This window comes from Salvia miltiorrhiza, chromosome 1 (genome assembly GCF_028751815.1).
Source record: "Salvia miltiorrhiza cultivar Shanhuang (shh) chromosome 1, IMPLAD_Smil_shh, whole genome shotgun sequence".
Classification (NCBI taxonomy): Eukaryota; Viridiplantae; Streptophyta; class Magnoliopsida; order Lamiales; family Lamiaceae; genus Salvia; species Salvia miltiorrhiza.
In genome coordinates this window covers 66,510,535-66,534,106 of record NC_080387.1, presented here as the reverse complement: position 1 = coordinate 66,534,106, position 23,572 = coordinate 66,510,535, and the positions used below count along the sequence as shown (strand labels likewise).

General features: G+C 35.4%; 2 protein-coding genes across 5 annotated transcripts; both read left to right on the top strand.

Annotated features, from left to right (window-relative positions):
* Positions 1 to 9,435: 9,435 nt before the first annotated feature.
* Positions 9,436 to 10,770, top strand: LOC131005176 (protein FLOURY 1-like). Its single transcript, XM_057932009.1, has one exon. It carries the CDS (start codon positions 9,842 to 9,844, stop codon positions 10,712 to 10,714), a length of 873 nt encoding a protein of 290 aa, XP_057787992.1. The 5' UTR covers positions 9,436 to 9,841; the 3' UTR covers positions 10,715 to 10,770.
* Positions 10,771 to 13,659: 2,889 nt separating this feature from the next.
* On the top strand, positions 13,660 to 22,849 carry LOC131005175 (methylmalonate-semialdehyde dehydrogenase [acylating], mitochondrial-like). 4 transcript variants are annotated; one of them, XM_057932007.1, is made up of 20 exons: positions 13,661 to 13,853; positions 14,705 to 15,278; positions 16,008 to 16,105; positions 16,344 to 16,415; positions 16,495 to 16,656; positions 16,737 to 16,815; positions 17,198 to 17,352; positions 17,534 to 17,597; positions 17,876 to 17,955; positions 18,194 to 18,259; positions 19,837 to 19,887; positions 19,972 to 20,123; positions 20,784 to 20,874; positions 21,017 to 21,097; positions 21,377 to 21,454; positions 21,560 to 21,595; positions 21,694 to 21,737; positions 21,812 to 21,890; positions 22,118 to 22,208; positions 22,273 to 22,849. In XM_057932007.1, exons 2-20 carry the CDS (start codon positions 14,747 to 14,749, stop codon positions 22,659 to 22,661), a joined length of 2,400 nt encoding a protein of 799 aa, XP_057787990.1. In that variant the 5' UTR covers positions 13,661 to 13,853; positions 14,705 to 14,746; the 3' UTR covers positions 22,662 to 22,849. The 4 variants fall into 4 exon arrangements, 3 of the variants coding, with proteins under 3 accessions (XP_057787990.1, XP_057787989.1, XP_057787991.1); XM_057932006.1 differs by having other exon boundaries at positions 16,005 to 16,105; XM_057932008.1 differs by having other exon boundaries at positions 13,662 to 13,853; positions 14,712 to 15,278.
* The last annotated feature ends 723 nt before the right edge of the window (positions 22,850 to 23,572 follow it).

Sequence of the window (23,572 nt, the reverse complement as noted above, 5' to 3'; positions counted from 1 at the left end):
TGAGGTGGCAGCCAAAACGGCTGATATAGCAGTTGAAATTACCAATGTGGCAATTAAAATAGCCAAATCACACACACACACACACTTCTCTCTCTCTCTCTCTCTCTCTCTCTCTCTCTCTCTCTCTCTCTCACACACACACACACACACACACAAAACCCAACATACCTCCCCCTTCCCTGCCCTCCCCCACCACCATCACCAGATTTGCTGGCACAAATCCGCTACCTTCCTCTTTCCCCAACCACCCCGCAGAACCTCCATGACCGTCACCTCCCAAATCGAGTAGAGGTGGTAGAACCATCTCTATAGTTGCAGAGGGACCTCCGCCGCTCTCCCCCAAATAACTAAATCGTGGAAACCCGGCGAACTCTCTCATTTCCTTCCTCGTATCACCAGATCCGCCCATTGAAATTTCCAAATCACAAAAATTCGACTGGAGAAGACTCGACGGCGCGGGAGGTGCATGAGGAAGGGAAGGGTTCGCTAGCTGGAGAAGACACGACGACGCAGGGGTGGAAGAGGGGGAGAGTTTGGGCAAATGGTGGGGGAAGGGGAGGGGGAGGTGACGTGACTGAATTTAAGTTTTTTAATTTATATTTTATTCTTAGCTATTCTTAATGAAATGCATTTTTTGTACAATTTAATGCATTTTCTACGTGAAACTTTATGCATTTTTGTGTGATTTTATATGCATGTGAAACATGTCTATTTTTTTGAAGGGGGGGGGAGGGTGGGGTAAGGGGTGGTGGTGGGGAGGGTATGCATGTGAAACATATCTTATTTTATATCTTGAGAAGTGTATTTATTTTAGCCCCCCCTATATATATATATATATATATATATATATATATATATATATATAGGAAGAGGTTCTAATAAAAACCTCTGTTAAAATGAAAACTAAGAACCTAATCTTGACCCTTTAAATTTTAGATCTAGTGGTTATGATTTATTCACTTAAAAAACACGCCTATTTTCTAGTGATTAAGTTGATAGTGTCGTCCTTTTCTTTTCAATTAATTAGAAGGTTAGTTAAGTCTTTTATAATATTCTTATTTAATTAAAGAGCCATTAATAGTAGTGAATTTTATTTGTTCATTGTTCCACGCCTATTTCAATGCACCAAATCAATCTATGCATTTGTAATTTCAGCTATGCAACATAATAAAATAACTATGCATTTATAAATATCTGGTGTGTACTATTAACATTATCTAATTAAACACGTCTAGTTGTTCCATGCCTATTTTAATTGTGTTGCATTCCATTTTATTTTGTTGCATAATTAATTATATCATTCATTATAATTATATGTAGATTTCATGTGCACAGTAAATTAAAATCATTGCACATATGTGTGAATGCATACAATTGCATAGTAAATATATAGTTGCATAACATGTTATTGTGTTGCATAATTATTTTATCACTGTTGCATGAATCATTTTTGTGTTGCATAAAACATAGTTGGTATCTGAAGCTGCATAGTTGTTGTAGTGTATTATGTTGCACAAATGAAAAATATAAATGCATAATGTGTTCATTTTAATTGCATATGCATAGTTGGTATCTGAAATTGCATAGTTGATGTAGTGTCCAGTGTTGCACAAGTAAAAAATTGAAATGCATAGTGTATCAATTTTAATTGCATAGTTAGTATCTGAAGCTGCATGTATGTGCAATGATTTTAATTTACTGTGCACATGAAATCTGCTTATAATTATAATAAATGACATAATTAATTATGCAATAAAATAAAATGGAATGCAACACAATTAAAATAGGCGTGGGACAAATAGACGTGTTTAATTAGATAATGTTAATAGTACACACCAGATATTTGTAAATGCATAGTTATTTTATTATGTTGCATAGCTGAAATTACAAATGCATAGATTGATTTGGTGCATTGAAATAGGCGTGGAACAATGAACAAATAAATTTCACTACCGTTAATGGCTCTTTAATTAAATACGAATATTATAAAAGACTTAACTAACCTTCTAATTAATTGAAAAGAAAAGGACGGCACTATCAACTTAATCACTAGAAAATAGGCGTGTTTTTTAAGTGAATAAATCCTAACCACTAGATCTAAAATTTAAAGGGTCATGATTAGGTTCCTAGTTTTCATCTTAAGGGTCCACCTGCGATGACGACCATTACCAAGGCAGGAAGGGATGGCGATTTTGAGGAGAGAAGGATGGACGTGGGGGAGCGGCGCTGCTGGTCTGGCGCGGCTTGGGGAGATTGGGGAGGCGGTGGAGCAGCAGCAGGAGAGATGGAGGCGATTGGGAAGGTGGCGGGGAGGGAGGCGGCAGAGCAGTAGGAAAGATGGGGAGGCGGCAGAGCAGCAGACATGGAGGCTGCAGGGGAGGGGGAGAGTGATTGAGAGAGAGAGATAGAGAGAGAGCGTGAATGAGAGAGAGTGAGTGAGATTAGGTTAAATAGAAAATGACATGCTTAACCTTTTGATTATAAAATAAATGAAAATTAATAAAATTAATCAATTAAATTACCACCATTAGATTAAGTCAGATCAAGGAACCAGATTTGGTCTTCATTCTCTATATAGGGGAGTGGTCTCCATTGAACTCTCCCCTATATATATATATATATATATATATATATATATATATATATATATATATATATATATATATAGGGTAGGGTTAACATAGAAACCACTCTTAAGATGAAAACTAGGAACCAATTTAAAGCCATTGATTTAAATAAAATAGAGGGTTGAGATTAAACTACAGATGCACAATTTTGATTGCATAGATGCACAATTTTAATTGCATAGATGCACAATTTCGATTTGCTTGAGTATTTTGCATTGTTGGTTTCAATTGCATAAATTGCATATTTTTTAAGTGCACAGTAAAATATAATAAATGCACAGTTTCTTTTGTTGACTAAATCATAACCATTAAATCTAATATTTAAATGGTCAAGATTAGGTTCCTAGTTCTCATTTTAACAGAGATTTTTATTAGAACCTCTTCCTCTATATATATATATATATATATATATATATAAATCTCAATTGAACCAATTCCTATATATATATATATATATATATGTTGGATTGTTGGACTAGCCCAAATTCGCATCAAGATCCGCACACTGACTCGTCTCACTCATGCACTCAGTCTCACATGAGAATTTGTGATAATTTATATAGCTACCCTGATAAATTAATATATAGATATGAATGAAATTGTAGTTACTTAATTAGGTTCATTATCAGAGTTAGTAATCACATGTAAAATTCGAATGAAATTTATCCCATATAATTCCACCTCGTGTGTGTAATAGATTATATTAAAAAATAGAGATACGAATCCAATGAAATTTAGAACATATAATGATGATGGAAAATAAATATACTAAATATAGAATTCTTATAGTTGTCGGTGTCCATAGGAAATACAATATAAATGATATTATATTATTAATGTGTTTTCTGTTGAGTTAAATTGATCGTAATTATTTGATGACGACAAACTCAAATATAATTCAAACTATCACATATTTTTCAGTTTTATCCTTAATTATTGATTTTGATCAATTAATGCTCAATCTACATAAGATTATGTGAATTTGTCATTGAATAAAATTTTCGATACGTAAAAGTTGAGTAAGATCATCGTGAATTTGACATGAAAATAGGTGTATAAATATTTTTTTCAATATCAGAAAAAGTAAGTCCACCAACCTAGTCTGACCAAAAAATATCAAGCGATGGGCTATCCTGGCTTTTCACCTCAAATATATTTGGGCCAAAAGTTCTACGGACCAGTCCGGTTCAAAATTGGGTCAACTCATTTTTGAGAACTCTATATTTACGCTCAAAATTTTAATTTTTTGCAGACTGACAATGACATCGTTTTAACTTTTAAACTTATGTTGTATTAAAAAAAGATCATGTTTACAAATTACACTTATATTTCCACATTAAGCTACGTCATTCGCGACGATCCTACTCACCTTTCAGGTACCGAAAGAATTATATGAAGATAAATTTGCATTGGCTCTTGTTGTTTGGATAGTATTTAGTCAAAATCGATAGTTTACGATTAAAATTGAAGAATAATGAGTTATAGTTTAAGATATTATTGAGATTAATTAAAACTGAAGAATGAGTTATAGTTTAAGATATTATTGAATATTTATTTGTAATTAAGTTCGAATTTAATAATTATAATAGATGCCATGTGTTGATAATCAAGCGTAAAATATGATTAAAAATTTTGAATATTAAAAAAAATATTATTACTATTTTTTTTTCACTCGGTGGCCGCTTTGATTATACATATAATTGAACGCAAATATACATATAGTTAAACACAAATATGCACAACGTTGCACACAAAAATGCGTATAATTAAACACAAATATGCATTGCACTAGACGACGTGGTAACGTCATGCATTTTTATGTTTATATATATGCATGTTTGTATTCAATTATATGTATATATGCATAATCAAGACAGCAAATGATGCCGAAAAAAATCACATAAAATAAATTTAAAATTATTATTATTAATATTATTATTATTATTATTATTATTATTATTATTATTATTATTATTATTATTATTATTATTATTATATCTAAAGTTTTTATTCTTATTTACTGATCATGCATGTATTTAATTTATTTTGGAAGGCTTATGCCACGTGTTGCGTTCTTAGTGTGTTACATGAAATAAATTTATGGTTCAAATTTGGTTTACATACTACTTGATGTTTTGGTACTGCATGATGACTTTCTTATATATATAGTGAGAGAGAAAGAGAGAGAGAGAGGGAGAGAGAGCTAGGGGTGCCAAGGGCCGACCGGAACCGGCGGTTCGACCTGAACCGGCCCGCCGGTCAACGGTTCCGGCCCGGACCATTGACCAACGGGCCGGTTCAGGGCCAAACCGCCAGTTATCCGGGCCGGTTAAGGTTCATAGGATTGCCAACCCTGAACCGCCGGTCCGGCCCTGAACCGCCGGGCCCAGTCAATTTTTTTTTTTTTAATTTTATATTCAAATACTAATAATTTTAACTAAATGTAGTTTCACTATTTATAGTGTACTACACAAGGTAGAAAATCCTACATTTTTTAATGTGGGATAATGTAGCTTCACTATTTATAGTGTACTACACATGGTAGAAAATCCTACATTTTTCAATGTGGGATAATGTAGCTTCACTATTTATAGTGTACTACACATGGTAGATAATCCTACATTTTTCAATGTGGGATAATGTAGCTTCACTATCTATAATGTACTACGCATTATAAAGAATCCTACATTTTTCAATGTGGGATCACTCAACCTAACTTATAAATATATAACTTATATTCATGTAATAACTTATAACTTCTAAATATATAACTTATAAATATGTAACTTATAACTTATAAGGTCTAGGGATCAATTAGTTAGTAATAGTTAGTTTACTTATTCAATTTTAAAGATTATGTAATTTGTATCCTTGTAATATTCTTTTGGTACGTAGAATAAATTCAATAAAGATATCTATTTTTATGAATTCATTTGAATTTTTGGTTCTCAATGTGTTAATTATTTTTCCTTTATTTTATTTCAATTCAATTCTCATGTAATATATTATAACTTATAACTTATAACTTATAATTTATAAATACATAACTTATAACTTATAACTTAGAAATATACCTGGCACCATCAATTGACATATGTATGCCTTTGATAACGTGCCTTAGTTATATACTTATATCAAACATTTGAAAACATATATTTTTTGTAATAGAGAGTCAATTGATTAATTTTATGTTACTTTTCATCGTTGATTCTTGACTCCCTTTTATGAACACTCTATAGAAAAATTAATTAATCATTAATTGAGGGCCTAAAAAATATTAATTGATTTTGATTACTAATATTTTTTTGAAAGCCATACCTGACGGTTCATTTGATGGGTTTTCTCCCATAATTTAATGTTAGTCCAACAATTTGATTGAGAGAAGACGGGTTTCAAAATTAGTAAAAGTAATTATGTCAAATCTACTAAAAAACACATTATTTTAAATAAGTGTGCCATGATACATCCATTCGAATAAAAATTCGATATATTAATAAAGAGGCCTTGAATTCATTTTCCCCCATCTCCCAATTCAAATAAAAAAAATGTAACCATTATACCTTCACGCCATTAGACAAATTAAAAAGACCAATGAATGATTAAGAATGAAAGTCTATATATGCTATAGATAATTTAAGTTGAGTGATCTCACATTGAAAAATATAGGATTATTTACAATGTGTAGTACAATATAAATAGTGAAGCTACATTAAGTTGAAATTATCCCACATTGAAAAATGTAGGATTCTCTACAATGTGTAGTACACTATAAATAGGAAGCTACATTAAGTTGAAATTATCCCACATTGAAAAATGTAGGATTCTCTACAATGTGTAGTACACTATAAATAGTGAAGCTACATTAAGTTGAAATTATCCCACATTGAAAAATGTAGGATTCTCTACAATGTGTAGTACACTATAAATAGAGAACCTACATTTGATTAAAATTAAAATATTATTTAAGTTGAGTAATTTCAAAAAGTTTCAAAAAAAAAAAAAAAAAAAGAGAAAAAGCCCGAGAACCGCTGATTTTCGGCCCGGAACCGCCGGTTTTCGGCCCGGCCCGGCCCGGAACCGCCGGTTCAGGGTCCAAAAATCGGCCCTTCAAATTTTAGGCCGGCCGGTTCAGGTTCATGAAATTTTCGAACCTGAACCGCCGGTTCGGGCCTGGAACTGGCGGTTCCTGAACCGGTGGCAGCCCTAGAGAGAGCGCTATATCAATTAGCGAGATAATTATATATTTTGTACTTATATCTAAATATAATCAAACAGATAATCCACAAACATCATAGTATGCCTAAGAATATGGATCTAGCCTTAAAAGAATCAAATTTCTTGTGCTCTACAAGGGCACTGAATCTTTGACTTTGTCATTCTTTTTCCGAACAACTATAAATCTATAATAAATAAATAAATGCATCTATTGATCACTATATGAATATAAAAATAAGAATAATGTAACTCTACAAACCCAATGTAAATATGTTTGCATATACATATATATTTAGAATGTCGCATGAGTTGTACATGCATCATGTTCAGTCCGTAGATGAAGAAAGAAATTATCAAAATTACTAGTAACCTTTAATTATATATGGTTTATATATGTTGCATCCGCATCAACAAATGTTCATGTTAGATGTGAGTATAGTATTTTTTTTTTCAAATAATTAACACAATAATAACAAAAGTATATTGCTTTTTTTCATCTCCAAATTAAAGTACTCCATTTTGAAACTTTCGTTTTATTTTAATTATTTGAGTTTCTGTAAAAGTACGTAGCACATTCTGAAATTTATAATTATGATCCAAAGTGTTCATATATACAATTGCATTTCCTTAGCTCAAATTTAGTTACTAACTTTCCACAATTCCACTACATTCTATGTGGCTCTACAACGTCATGCTTGTGGTTCCACAAAAATATTAATTGCATGCCATGTGAAAAAATCGATGTCTATTTGGGGTCCTGACTCCTGTGAATAAATATTAGTAAAATATTTTGTACCAGTTTACCAAAAATCAAATAATGTGATGACATTATTAATGAAGACAGTGTCAAATATTTGTGACAGAATATGAAAACTTCCCTATATATATTTTGTAGTTATGCTACTTCGGAGAACTTTTTTCAGAGGTGTGCTACTTGGGAGATTAATGTCTATTGTTTCGAGTTACTTAAAATAAATGTTTCATTGAACTTTTAAAGTTTGTTATTATTATTGGTTAATATTTTCGACCACATAATTATACTATACTTATCTCTGTGCTACAAATTTTTAATACTTAGTATTTAGGGTTAATGGCCGAAAAATACACGAACTTTCACGAAATTGGCAAATTGCACATGAGCTTCAAAAATAGCCTCAGAATACATGACTTTTTAATTTTGTTGCAAATTACACACGCGTTGACCACCACATTGATCGGTGTTGACGTGGCTCCCGGAATTTTTAGACGTGGACTCACCGGTGCTCAAAACGACGTCGTTTTGAGTAGTGTAAATTAAAAAAAAAATGGAAAAAGGTGAGAGGCGATGGACCAGAGGCGGCTTCCAGTCTGGACGCCGCACCTTCTTCCCGTCTAAACGCTGCCTTCGTCGGTTGGTTTGCGTGGTGTGTGTGGGTCGGAGAAGGTGAGAGGTGGCGGTGGCTCTGCCACTGGTAGGGGCGGCGTCGCGTCGTCGGCGGTAAAAGTGGAAAAATCTCCAGATCTGGTAATACTTGTTTTGTTTCTTGGCGTAATACTACTAATTCTAGTGTTACCCCAAATATGCAATTTCCTTTGAATGAAACCCTTGATGCAAATGTTACTGCGAGTGGTAAGGGGGCGGATTCTGTGAAATCTGGAGGTGGGGAAGAAGAGAATCGGGGGCTCCCCACGTTGGGGATTCCATTGGTCGGGGGTTGAATCTTTGTAAGGCGATTTGGGGAGGAGGATGAAGGCGACGACTCATGAGGGCTGCAGCCATAGCGCTCCTGACAGTAGAGGAGGATGAAGGCGACGTCGTTGTTGGAGATGAGGGATTTAGGGAGGCGACTTGGCGGAGGAAGACGGAGAAGGTGAGGCGGCGGGAGGTGGTGGCGTCGATGAGGAATGGGTGGTGGAGGTGGCGGTTGAGTGGAGCTGCTGTCACGGCGCAGCTGCTCCTCGTCGGAGAAGCGGGAGGCGGACACAGAGGCATTTTTTTTTTTTTTTTTGTAAATTCTTCAAAATATCAAAACGATGTCGTTTTGTCCACGTGGCTTGCCAGCGTGTAAAAAAAGCCACGAGTATGGCATGTAATGTCCAAGTAATCACCGGTCAAACCTATTCTTCGTCGGAAATTTCGCCGTGTGCAATTTGCAACAAAATTAAAAGGTCATGTATTCTGAGGCTATTTTTGAAGCTCATGTTCAATTTGCAAATTTCATGAAAGTTCGTGTATTTTTCGACTATTAACCCTAGTATTTATAACAGTATAAATTATATATCATGAGAACGCAGTTTTATCCACCGCAATATTACAATGGGAGTTGAGACCCACTTAGCATGGTTATTTATGTTTTCATAGTATATATTGTTTTTTCACTTCTGTAATTGGATTTTTATCTTGCATTTTTTTTTTTGGGAGAAAATCTTTGCATGGTTGGTAATGGGAAATTAAGAAAAGAAGTAAGGAAAATGAAAAATAATCACGACGAAAAATACTACTACTACTTAGTTCGAACAAAAATTAAAAAAATGCACCAAAAAAACGTCCTTTAAAGGGTGATCTGACACATTAAAGTCGCAATTAAAATAACCAACTCCACCAATATCTATAAATTTTGCACAAATTTTCATTAATTAATTTGGCCGTCAAAGGTTTCAGACTATCCCAAACCTCGATTTCCCTCTCATTCATTATCCTCTCTCAAAAAAAAGAAAAAGAAAAAAAAAGACATTAAACAAAATAAATATAGAAATAAAATATATTAAAAAATAAAAACTGCTATATGTAGATTAGAAGCCAATGAGCGCATCCTTCTATCTTTTCTGGTTGCGACCCATCGTTGCCACTGATAACCAAATCTTCGCCCTATTTCTCTGCGTCATGCTAATCGCTCCTCAACTCTGACAATCAGTCGCATTCTCCCCCTCTCTCTACGAGAGCAAACCGGCAAACATCGAACAAAAACTACTCCTATATTTGCGCCAGTCTCTCTGCATTTGAACAAGTCGTTGCCCACATGCAGATTTTGGTTCATTTTCTGATTGTAAGCTCTGTCCTCGGATTTCACAAGGGTTTTCACAAGTTTATTATCGGCGGTGTTATATTGATGGATTGTGTCTCGTGTTTGAAGCATTTAGCCCTGCATTATGAACTGGGATGTGGTGTTTTCCTGTTTGGGGGATTTAAAGAGGTTTACAGAATTCTAGGGCTGTTTTTGCTGTTCGGATTCGGACTCAAGTTTTTGCTCTCCTATCATTTCCGCAGCGGTTTACTTCGATTTCTGTGCGGTTTGAGTGGGAAATCAGGGAATTCGAGTCTTGGGCTGTCGAAATTCATCGATAAAATAGAGATGGAGAAGATAGAAAATTTGAATTTTTGCAGAGATATTGATGGGCAGATTGATTCTGATTGGAATGACGAATTTGATGCTAAGAACAATGATGTTGATGGTGAAAAGGAGTATAAAGATGAAGATGTTGAATCTGATATCACAGCATTGAGGAAAATGCTTAAGATTGAGCATCAAAAACTGGATGCTGCTCGTGCAGAGCTGGTGAAAGAAAGGGCCGCCTCGGCCACTGCGGCCGAGGAGGCGATGGCGATGATTTTGCGGCTGCAGAATGAGAAAAGCTTGCTTGAAATGGAGTGGAGTCAGTACAGAAGATTGGCTGAGGAGAAGCAAATACACGATCAACAAGTGATCAAGTCGCTGCAGTGGCTCGTGTGGCAGCACGAGTTGAAGAGAGGCCTAATCGAAGATGACGACGAAGACGATGATGATCAGCCTCAGCCAGCAACACCTCAGACTTGTTTCAATGGTAACATTTTGGATGCTCTTGAAAATGTGCTATATAGCTCCCGTGATTCGGATTGCTTCTTGTCGCCTTAGTAGATTCTTGTTCTTGTATAGTCCTGTTGTTCCATAGATTAGATTCTTGCATTTTGTGTAATGGAGGAATCAGGAAGCAAATATACTAATACTCCCTCCGTCCCAATAAAAGTGGCCACTTTTTTTTGGGCACGAAGATTAAGAAGGGGATTGTTATGTTTTAATTGAATGTGATCCACCAAAATTAGTGAATAGTTTTTAGAAAGTGGCCTACAATTGTTGACCAAATTAGTGAGTAATTTTGACATTTTTAGAAAGTGGCCTACAATTGTTGACCAAATTAGTGAGTAATTGTTGACTTAATTAAAGTAAACTTTTGCCATTTTTAGAAAGTGGCCACTTTTAATGGGACACCCAAAAAGGAAATGTGGCCACTTTTATTGGGACGGAGGGAGTAGTAAAAGTAATTTGTTGAGGAAGATCTTTGTGATGAAATAGAGAAAGAACATAATCATAAATATCTTTAATGGTCCCCCACAGTCTCTTCTTGATGATTGGAAAAGGACAATCTTTTTGTGCTATTGGTATAGTTTAGGATGTTTGTGGTCCTAATTCTTCACCAATAAGTGTTCTTTTTTTTTCCAGATATTTTGGCTATCTTGGGATTACTGCATATGCGAATTGCTAATGATCATTTCTTGGCCAATTGTTTTAGTAATAACTTGTTGAAAACACAGATCTCTTGTGATTCTTCATGCTTATATCGTCAATTATATGTGAAGAAATGAGATCCTGGTTCAAACTGATGATCATCTTCTGCTGAAGATAGGACAAAAAAGAAAAGAAGATAATAAGGAAATAGCTATATTTTAGTGGACTTTTTCTTGAAAACTATGATTGCAGCTTGCTCTTGAGAGTCGTGGTGGATCTTTGAATCTTTCTAAGCTCTACTTTCCTGATTTCTATGCTCTGCTGTAAATTGAAGATTGGAAACAAAATTAGTAAGCAGATAAACAATGACAAAAAATATGCTTGGTTTCTTTTCTATAGAAACAATTTTGTTGTTTTACAAGCTTTCATTTGATTGTATCATGATTATATTGGTTTCTTATTGCTGCAATTGTAGAACAGTTACTGGTAATATCAGCCCATGATATATTAATTTTGTCTTGTTTGAGAAATATTAGAATTTTTTAGCTCAAGAAATATTACTCCCTCCGTCCACAAAATGAGTACCCATTTGTGAACGGCACAGGTTTTAAGAAAGGTATGGAGTGTAGTGTGAATAGTTTAAGAGTCCCATTTTTTGAGTGTATTAATTAAAGAGATGTGTGGGGTACACTTGCCAAAAAGGGAAATGGGTACTCATTTCGTGGACAGAGGGAGTAGAATTTAGACACTGTTTTTTGAGTTGGTCATAGAATTATCACATTAGTCGAACCACGAGACTGTATATAACTGCATGTTCCACATTGAATGTGGGCTTGAAAGCCTTGAACGGATGATGCACCAATATTTAGGAATCATACCTGCTGCATTTATGTGGAAGTTGAGAGCATGAGACAAGCATTTAAATTTTGGGATGTCATCCTTAAATATATATTGCATTGGCTCTTAAATATATAAATTATGAATGTATTTTAGTTTTGTACATATAAACTTTGAAAATTGTGAATAAATAAACAAATTAAAACACTACTTGTAATTTTTCCATAACTGAAATTCGTTCAAATTGACTATTGGTGCTTAAATATATAAACTTTGAATGTATTTTAGTTTTGTACACAAATTTTGAAAATCTGAGAGACAGAAGTAGCAGCTCTGTGCGCGGCGCCGACGTTTCTAGGCGGCTTACATCCAGATGTGTTTTCCGACGAGCTTGGTGAAGAAGAAGGCGTGGGTCCCACCATCAACGAAAAATAAATAAATAAATAGTTATCGGTGTTAAATGGCCGTTAAGTCAGAGGGGTTAATTGGAGGAAATTAAGTACTTTGAGGATTTAGTTGACCTGACCTCGACCATAGGGTGTCAGACGTGATAAGAGCCTCTATGTTAGGGGCGTATTTGATACTTAACCCATTTACATAATAACTAATAATCCCTCTGTCTACGATATCGTTTTCCACTTTTGTCATTTTGGTCTGTCACGACATCGTTTCCACTTCTATTTATAGCAGTAGAGTCCGTAAACCTCCACTCATAAGTCATAACATAACAATAGTGAGACTCAAACTCCATTCACAATAATATCACTATTATCAACTACTGTCCTCCACTTTTTTAAAATTTGTATCATCCACAAAATGAAAACGATATGTGGATAGAGGGAGTAAGTAACTTCGTTACCGATAAGAATTAGATTTATACTTAACATAAAGAACTATTTTTTTTCTATATCATAAAATTTTTTATTAACTGTTGGAGAGAATCAAAATATATTTTATAAGAATCAAAATCTTATTACCGAATAAATAAAAAAGTAAAGTAATAAGTTTAAAAATCACTCCCTCCGTCCATGAAATTTATGCCACAATTTCATTTTTCGTCCGTCCACAAAAAATATGTCACATTCATTTTTAATAGTAGGATCCACACTACTTCACTCGCATTTAAAGTGAGACTCTTACTCCACTACCAACTTCACTCACATTTTATTAAAAATCGTGTCAAAAGCAATGTGACATAAGTTTTGTGGACGGAGGGAGTAAGTCATATGAAAAAATTCAATTAATCAGGCCAATCTAATCGACTTTCGAATCAACTTTCTCGGGCTCACACTATTTTTGATTTGGGCTATTTAAGCTAAACTTTTATCGAGCTAAAAATTTTCAATCCTAACTACACTTTTTTGTCGATCTATTGGCATTCATATTCGAAAGTTTCCTATATGTATTGGGGTAATTTTTTTAAGAAAATCATTTGGAGCCGACGAAACGGGTTTCGGGTAATGGGGCGATCCAGCCCGTTTGACAAAAATGCCCTTGCTTCTGATCGAAAATCAGAACTAGGGTTATAGCTATCTCCAGTTCCCCATCGTTGCTTCCACTCTCTTCTCACATTTCCCTTTTTAAAACAAATTAGAAATAAAAAGAAAAGACAAAATAAATAAAGTAAACAGAAAACGGCCGTCTCACTTCCGACTCGGAAAATATCAGCATTCCCCACCGCAGGTTTCATCTCCGTCTAACTCTGTCGCCGGTAAAGTGGAACCCTTCTTAGTTTCTCTCTATTAATTTGGATATTTCGAATAAATCCCATTTGATCAGTAACCTTCTGTTTCTATTTTTTTAGCATTATGAAAACTACTAATCATTGCAATGCTTGAAACCATTGATTATGCTAATGAATTTTAGTTCTTCTTGCGCTCCTCAGCTGTTACACGAGTCGCGTTTTCTCGCTAATGAATTTTAGTTCTTCTTGCGATCAATGTGGGGTGCTTTGCTGTTATACAACTGCATACTGTTATGTGTATGTATGCTTATGTGCAGTGTTGAGTTTGTTCTGTTTGGATTTTGCCTGTGTTCTTGCATTTGCGAAATGTACCCTGAAGTTGACATTGTGAATTACTGAATCTATATTGAAACTGGGTCGTTTCTTATGGTTTGAAGAGCTTTCCTGCCTGATCAGCTGGTGCTGTGATCCAATGGATAGGTCTCCTCACCTCTTACAGATGCTCGAATGCAGGTGGCTATGCCGAGAAAGGAATTTTTTTTCGAAACGATAGCTTATGAAGAGTGGGCTTTCTGGATCACTATGAATGCAATAATTGATTTGTCTATGGAAACTATGTGATTTTGAGAGAGCCTCAAGATAGATTGTAGTAACTTTCAAACAAAAAGGATTGTAGTTAGCAATATCAGCCACATCTTCCATTGTTGTATTTTTTGTTAGCATATATGTGGTATACCAACTTTAGTCTGTATGCATGAATAGTGAATACTAACCATTTTCCCCAGCTATTTAAGTGGCTCCTGGTTTATATGATCTGATTATACTTTTTTTAGTCATCATTGTTTTGAGAGCTTACTCTGACTGCAATGAATATATAGCCTATAGGTTTTCCCTTTGCGGGATCTGCCCTGACCAGTTACATGGAGTTCGATGAAACTCCACAGATGCTCCCACCTCCACCTGGGAGTTTCATCGATCGCGAAGAACTTATTGAACATGTTGGGGAGTTCGCCGTCTCTCAGGGATATGTTGTCACCATTAAACAGTCTAAGAAGGAAAGAGTTGTAGTCCTTGGTTGTGACAGAGGAGGTGTTTATCGAGATAGGCGCAAACCTATTGATGATGCCACTGGTGAACCTCTGCGCAAAAGGAAATCTGGTTCTCGACTGACGAACTGCCCATTCGAGCTTGTGGGTAAGAAGGAGGATGGCTTGTGGGTTCTCACAGTTAAGAATGGTTCACATAATCATGAACCAATGAAGGACATATCAGAACATCCATCTGCCCGTCGCTTCAATGAGAAAGAAGTCATGCTAATTAAGGAAATGACAGATGCAGGTCTAAAACCACGCCAGATACTTAAAAGACTTAGACAAACAAATCCGGAGCTTTTATCTACACCGAAGCATGTTTATAATGTGAAAGCCAAGCTCCGTCAAGGGAATCTTACAGGTCTAGGTTTCCTTTAAACCATCTCCTAAACTAGGCGTGTATTATTATTTTTGTAATTGTGGCCATAGTGGTCCTTCATTATTAATTCCCAAAATCCTGCAATATCATAAATATGGTTACTCTGTATGCCAACCCATCAATTTTACTTGGTTGCAGCTTATAATATAATGGTATCTCTTTTCCTGATCTTTTTTCTGATTAGAAAACCACATCTGAGAATAGAAACATACAAAGAAAGAAGGTTATTATTATTTGTTATTGGTGCATTTCTGACGGAGATTAACAACCAAAGAGTGTCTTTTTGGCCTGCAAGGACATTATGAAAGATATCCTATCCTGCATCAAATTATGATCAAATCTGTTTTTCTAAAAGATTAGGGTGATTCACATAAAGTTTCCAGGTGATAGCTCTAAGAGATAAAGAGACAATTTTACCATTTACTCCATTTCTTAATATCTCAAATCTCATTTACAATAATCAAGTAAAATCTGGGAGGGTTTTGCCGACATGGTAAGAAATGAAGAGCCCGTCTTTTATTGAGTTATTGATATAAAAAATAAAGGGAAAACTTTTTCTTTCATTTCCAAACATGAACATCTGTAAGGACTTGTATGTTTCCAACTCTTGTAGAAAGTATGTTGATTTTCTGCCCGTCCAAACAGCCTTGTTCCTCCTAGCATAAACTTGAGATGTAACATAAATTGTCTTATTTATGTCTTGTGCAGCAGTGAGGAGATTGAAGACGTTGAAATCTCCTACAGCAGCTGAGGGAAACTCTGAACCTTCATCGTCTTCGGAGCCATCATGGAAGAAACGGTATCCCCCGGTAATACCACATCTTCCAACTTTATATAGCCAAATGACTCATCGTTTCTTAATTTTTGATTGACCACACAGATGAATGAATGGTATGCTTGTTTCTTATTCAATAAATTTTTATGTCTAGGACTATTCTATGACTGGGTTTTATTGGGTGCCCTATCATTGAGGGCTATGTAGTTTCATATCTGGGATTATATCTAATCTGTACTTTTGGAATGTTCCTTTTTTTGGTGGTCTCACAGAGGTTTCCAAATCTCATTGGTGGTAGATTTATTGATTCACAGTCATCAACATCTATCGATGTGTTAAATCCTGTGAGTGCTAGAATCTATATGTGTCATCACTGTTTTCTAAAGTTTCTACTTACTGCTAATAGTTTATAAACAATAATAGGCCACACAGCAAGTGGTTGCACAAGTTCCTTTGTCCACGGGTGAGGAACTTAAGGCTGCAGTATTTGCAGCAAAAAGAGCATTTGCATCATGGCGAAATACCCCGGTTACAACTCGTCAACGCATTATGTTTAAGCTTCAAGAGCTTATTCGACGAGATATTGTAAATTTTTGGTACTCTGACCTCTTCACTGTTTAAGGTTTTATGAGGCAAGTCACTGGAGATCTTATAATTGTTTCCAGGATAAGCTTGCCAGCAGCATAACATCAGAGCAGGGCAAGACATTAAAGGATGCTTTTAATGATGTCTCCCGTGGGATTGGTGAGTTCGTCTATTATTGCGATTATTGCTTGATTAAACCTTATGGTACTTGGAGTTTAATATTAGGCTCCTTCTTCGAACTTTATTTATTGAAAGGTCGAATGAAAACATCTTTCTATGATAGTTTACCTCTCCGCTGGATAGAACATATCAGGATAGGTTGATCTTCAGTTACAAGTATACATTTGCACCTGATCTTTGTAACTTTTAGGAGGGCTTTGAGAGTAGATCTGCTTTTCTGATTCTATTTTATCTAGTTTTGCTCAATGATTTAAGGAAAAGATATCATGGAAGGAAGAATTACTTGTCAAATGTGAAGATTTATTTCATTGTGGAGATTCAGCAATGTGCATGAATTTTTCTGATAGCAAGTTTTACACAGAGCTTGTTGAACATGCTTGTGGAATGGCAAATTTGCATGCGGGAGACTTCTTTTCAAATATATCAAATGGCGTTGATACTTATAGCATCCGTGAGCCTCTTGGTATTTGTGCTGGGATATGCTCTTTCAATTTTCCTGCCATGATTCCGTTATTGGTTTGTTTCTGATTCTCTCGGCTTGTTTCTATCTGAAGCTACAATTTGCTTCTTATGCATGGTGTAGATTAAGTAGATGCTTCACTTCAATTTTCAAATTCTGCTTCTTCAGATTAATACTGTTTTCAATTTTGTAGTTTCCACACTTTTCTTATTCTCACTGCTTGAAAATTATCCGCAGATGTTTCCAATTGCTATTACATGTGGCAATACATTCATACTAAAACCTTCTGAGAAAGCACCAGGTATATGTATAGGGTGCCACATTTAACTTAAATATTTGGTTTTAGTGACATATGATCATTAGTCATTCTTATTGCTTAATGGCATTTCATTAGCAATTTATATGTAGAAAGTTCCCACACTTTTGTGTGACGATATACCTTTTGTTAATGTTTCGTTGTTTTCCCTAACTTTTAGATCCTCATTATGGTTTGCATGTTCCTTTTCAGCTTTGTCTTAAGAGAAATACCACCATTCTAAAGTTAATGGCCATTTTTTCTGACCCTTCCTTTGCTCTCAGGAGCTTGTGTGCATCTTGCCGAGTTAGCAATGGAGGCTGGTTTGCCTAACGGTGTCCTAAATGTTATACATGGCACCAACGTGAGCACTCTGTTTGTATTTGTAATCTAGCTCTTTAATAGTATCATTTTTTCATTTTGATTCTTTTTAGATGATTTGGTTTTACGGATTCTTCCTTAACCATTGCATACCGTTTATCCGCAGTGATTCTGGCTCTCCATCAGAAAAGATGCTTTAGACAATGTGTTTGACAAAATTTTAATTTTTTTTATTGGATTTTCAGACAAATATTTGCATTTATTTTTTTGAGATTGTGTAGGATATTATTGAGGCCATATGCGATGATGATGAAATCAAGGCTGTGTCATATGTTGGCTCAGATGCAGTGAGTTCAGTTTTGGCATATTCTTTTCATTTGTAACTAGAAGTGTGTATGTGGAACCTATATTATGTTTCATTTGCAACATCTTTCAGTTCAGATATTCTGGTGCACACATAACTTTTTCAGTGTGATGATGCTAAAAATGTGGCTTATCTCATTCATAATATAGCCATAAGTTGACCTTGAACATTGCTTTTAATCTGCTTTGGTTGATGCTAGAAAAAAATATATGCTGATCTTTAGAAGAGTATAATAGTAGTGTCAGCAGTTATAGCATCTGGAAGCACATAAAAAAAGTTTTATAAAACCCTAGTTGCATGAAGTTACCCAGTCCAGTTTGTTTGTAATTCATAGTGAAGGGTACAAACTAGAACAACTAAAAAAATAAAAAAATAAACTTTCATCTTCTTGGAGTCTCAACTTCGTAGATCCTGTATCCTAGTGGAAATTGGAGAAAAAATAAATCATACAGCATACATTTGAGAACTCCCCTTTGTTCTGGTGTCTCTCAATCTCCAACAGATTCAAAAGCAACAGCATCCCTTTCTTACTCCAAAATGCCAATGAGAAAGTCACTAAAGCCATTGGCAATTTTTATCTCTGTCATGATACTTAAAAATCTTCACCGCAGTGTATGTCTGGCAGCCAATAACTTCTCATGTTTAACACAGCAGAATTGTTCATTCCATTATGAATTTGTAGTCGGGTTAAAGGTCTGGAGTTTAGAAGGTAGAACCCACTCTTAGAATAAATATACACATACACACACTGACATGCATATCCTCCTTTCTTGAAAAAGGAAAAAAGTTGAAATGATTATCTTCATGGAATTTCCTGCTAACTATATGAAACACAATCTCAAATCTGAAGAATAGTGTTAAACTGCAGTGATTAATCCTATTTGGTTCTTAGTACCCTTCAAATAATTGCTTTTGCAGTCATACGGAGTTGCTTCGACATGAGATGGATACTGGATAGCATGTTTGTTGTACTTTTAAACCAAGAAAGTTACTTGCTAAGCACTAGAATAATGAGACATTCTTTCAAGTTCCATCTGGATATACTCTCAGTGACAGCAGTTTTTCTTCTACATAGATGAATATAATTATATGTCCATATATATTCTTTACTTTAGGTAGGTATGTAATCATTTTTATAAGGTTATATAGACTTATTCCAGATGTGATCCTTATTATGTACCTTTCAATGTTTAACACCTGCATCTTAGTTGCTTTTTGTTCTACCTTCTAAGATAATTCTTCTAATGCTCCTGGTTTGTTATGCATACTTTTGGTCTATCTGATTACCTAACCCAGTTATGATTTCCATTTTGTGTCTAGTTTTGGATTGGGATTTTGTCTATAGTTGATATGTCATGAGTAACTAAATATTTCGCTTATTGGTGGATTCAATAGAGACAAATAAGCACACACTTCTTTTGATAGTTACCAAGCTTCATGCTGCTATTAAGTTCTGCATGTTTCTTTCTCATCAGTTATTAAACACATATATTTAGTAATTTGGCAGTCAAAGGTAATTACAGATTGTTGTTGTAGCCTCACTTGACTTTTTGTTTCCAGCCTGGGATGTATGTTCATGCAAGGGCATCTGCCAACAGTAAACGTGTTCAGGTGAGAGATCACTTCTTGCTTAGCATCCATTCCCTCTTGATAATTTGTATTTCATTTGCAGCTGAACTTTTATTGTCATTTCAGACCAATGTAGGTGCAAAGAGTCATGTAGTTGTCATGCCAGATGCAAATATGGATGCTGTTATAAATGCTTTGGTTTGTGCTGGCTTTGGCTCTGCTGTACAGAAGTGTACAGCAATCAGCACTGCTATCTTTGTTGCAGACTCAAAGTCTTGGTATGTCCCTCATCAATTTGATTGTTTGGTGGTTCTGGCTTAATCTTCAAAGAAGTATCTTTATTCATGATATTATCAAAATGAAGCCTGTTGTTGGGGACTGGGGAGAGGCCAGGAGGGCCCACAAGCCCACAAGATTTGGGAAGTGCTTTTTACAAATTATTTAGTAAGAATCTGTATATATACAATATATATTTATAGAGAAAAGATCCAGTGATAATACTATCTTTTATGAGAATGAGAATTGATATGAAGAAGTCAATAAAATCTACGAATAAACTTCTTGTAATGCACAAATAATCATTCAAACCTGGGTTCCAATTCTGGAGAGGGCGAAAATTTCACCAATTAACTGAATTACGGCTATTCGTGCATTACAAGTAGCTTATTCATGGATTTATACTGCCTTATTCGTTATTCTCATTTCTCACGAAAAATAGCATTCTCACTGGATCCCAACCCTATATTTGTATAAGACTATTATAGTAGTTATGTTTAAGTTTAATATTTTCAGCTACACAAATAATGTTCAATTTTCCTGCTCATTATTTTGCATTATCCTTTCTGTATTTTCTTTGATTGCCTGTTGTCATTTTAGTATGGGATAAACAGTTACTAGGAGACACTTTTAATTAGTTAGTGCTGGCTCAATTTCCTCAGGGAAGGTAAGCTGGTGGAGCATGCCATGGCTCTCAAAGTAGATGCTGGGACTGAACCAGGAGTGGACCTTGGTCCAGTGATCAGCAAACAGGTGCTCCGATAGATATATATTTTACTTATTTCTAAAGATTGTACAGCGAAAGTGTGCATCTGAATCAGCAAGCAGGCTCTAAGTATTGCTGCTAGTAATGAGGCTCTATTGATTCAAATAGTATGTTATCTCGGATCTTCAGGTCAAGGAAAGGATATCCAGGGTTGTCCAAACATTTGTAGATAATGGTGCTAGATTGGTTCTTGACGGGAGAAAAATTGTGGTACGTCTTCAGATCTACTTTGTTAGCCCCCCCCCCCCCCCCCCCCCCCCCGGCATGTGTTTTGCGGATGCCTATATGATAGTGTTAGTCACCTAAAGTTCATTCAACAGTGTTAAAAATACCTTTGACGGTCACCGAATTAATACTAAACCTTAGTTATATAGCTGATAACTTTTTTTTTTTTCAGATATATACTAAACCTTAGTTATATAGCTGATAACTACCTTTTATTGAATTCCCAGCAAACTATTTACTCATAGTTTTATGATGAACAAATAGGTTCCTAAATATGAGCTCGGAAACTTTGTTGGTCCTACAATTCTAACTGATATCACTGAAGACATGGAATGCTACAAGGTATATGATTTTTCCACAAAAGACTTCTAGTGGATTGGTACAGGTATTGAAGTTACTCAAGTTTTATGGAAAGATTACACTTAAACGTTTAATCTCAATATGCAGGAAGAAATTTTGGGTCCAATTCTTCTTTGCATGCAGGTTGGTGTTTATTTTCATCGTGTAACATAGTCTTCATCGCTGCAAATATTTGCTAGGTTAATTATTTTTTTTTTCTTTATGTTCTTCTCTGTGTTCAGGTTGGGAGTTTAGACGAGGCAATAGGCATTGTTAACAGAAACAAGTAATTGAGTAAGCTTGGCTTTTCTGAAGCTTCAGTTTTTCATATTGTTTAACATAATTATTTACGTGGAGCAGACATGGAAATGGAGCGTCCATTTTTACATCTTCATGTGCTGCTGCAAGGAAATTTCAGACTGAGATCGAATCTGGGCAGGTACGTGTTTTTCTGCAATACTTTGAGAACACTTGATGGGAGCTTTTGTTTAAATTAGCTTACCTGTTTTCCCAAATCATTCAACTTTGTCTATTCAAGTATTCAACTGATTTAGTTCATCTACTTACCGGACAGACGATGTTCTGTGTTTTTAGAAGCGCTAGTGATTTTTCATGCAGAAATCATTGCATAGTATTTAGTTGTGATACTAACTTAATTGGATCCAGGTTGGTGTAAATGTGGCAGTTGCAGCCCCATTGCCTCTATTCTCTTTTACCGGCTCAAAAGCTTCGTTTACCGGGGACATCAATTATTATGGTACACACTAAATATTAGCCATTGCTAAACAATAGTTCATAATTATTGTTCTTATGTGCTGCAGGTAAAGCCGGTCTTCAGTTTTACACGCAGATCAAAACCGTGACTCAGCAGTGGAAGGATTTTCCCAGCAGCGGAGCATCTTCTGGGTTACTTGCATATGATGCACCGAGCAACAGTGGAGATGCCCATGCATTTCAGTCTATCGACTTCACAAGCAACGACGTGTCACTGGGGCTGCATTTGAGGGAATTCTCAAATGGAGATGGGGTGCCTCTACCACTGCATGATGATCTTCCAAGTCATGATGGGATGTCTCTACCATTAGTAGCTTCAAAGGATTTCCCAAGCAGTGATGGTGAATCTCTAGAACAATCTCGAGATCTTCCAAATAGCGACGGAATATCTTCGATACCACAGTTGGATGGCTCTCACTGGACTTTACACTTTTAGATTGTCACTTTTCTGCTGCAGTATCACTCGGATCTCGTCGATATTCGACTCGATTTTTTGCCTTGGTGTAGGCCTGCTGATGATTTGAGTTTTCTGTTGTTTGTATTTAGGCTCAAGAGTAAAAATTGGTAGGAGAGATTTGTATGTAGAATCCTTCTTTGTTTATATTCAAGTTATTTTTAATTTTATTTATGAAGGAAAGATCTCATGTCTTTTGGAATGGGACAAGCCTAACTTATACTCTCCTTAATAACTGTGAAAAAATGTTGTTTTCATAATTTTATTAATATTATTAAAAAATCCGCAAAGACAAATATTAGGGTTGTAAATGAATAGAGCTACTCACAAACTATTCAAGATTCGGCTCGAAAAAAGCTAGTTCGGAGCTCGATTCGATAGTAAAGGAGTTGAGCCGAGTACTGTCACGATCGATCTTGATAGTACTCGGCTCGTTGAGTTCGCGAATATGCTCGGATTCAATTGTTCGCGAACATGTTGAGAGTATGTTCACGAACCTTCAGTCGAGCCTTTAATCGAGTTAGCGTACGAGTCTTAAACGAGTCGTACTCGAGCTCAAGTAACATATTAATTAAAAAGCTTTTCCTAAATCTATAACGAATTCGAACTCGAACATCATACATACGGACATCTAACGAACCAAGCTCGATGTCAAGCTCGAATTCGATATTATCGAGCATCACCCGAGTTGGGCTTGAGCCTGTTAATATTCAGTTCGGCTCGACTCGTTTACAGCCCTAACAAAGATGATGTGTTTGGAAAAAAAAAAAAACTTTTCCGGCCAAAACGTCATATGTATGATATTTTTATTTACACGTTATTCTTTTTTGTTTCTTTGTTTTTTTCTTGAGAGGTACACGATATTCTTTTTATTTCAGGAGAAATTCAAAGCA

Bases quoted from the DNA above. Each gene is read 5' to 3' on its own strand.
- LOC131005175 (XM_057932006.1), top strand. From the start codon at position 14,747: ATGGAGTTCGATGAAACTCCACAGATGCTCCCACCTCCACCTGGGAGT. The intron at 18,260-19,836 runs GTGAGTTCAGTT...TTTTGTTTCCAG, and splicing joins CATATGTTGGCTCAGATGCA to CCTGGGATGTATGTTCATGC. The intron at 19,888-19,971 runs GTGAGAGATCAC...TTGTCATTTCAG, and splicing joins CCAACAGTAAACGTGTTCAG to ACCAATGTAGGTGCAAAGAG.
- LOC131005176 (XM_057932009.1), top strand. From the start codon at position 9,842: ATGCAGATTTTGGTTCATTTTCTGATTGTAAGCTCTGTCCTCGGATTT.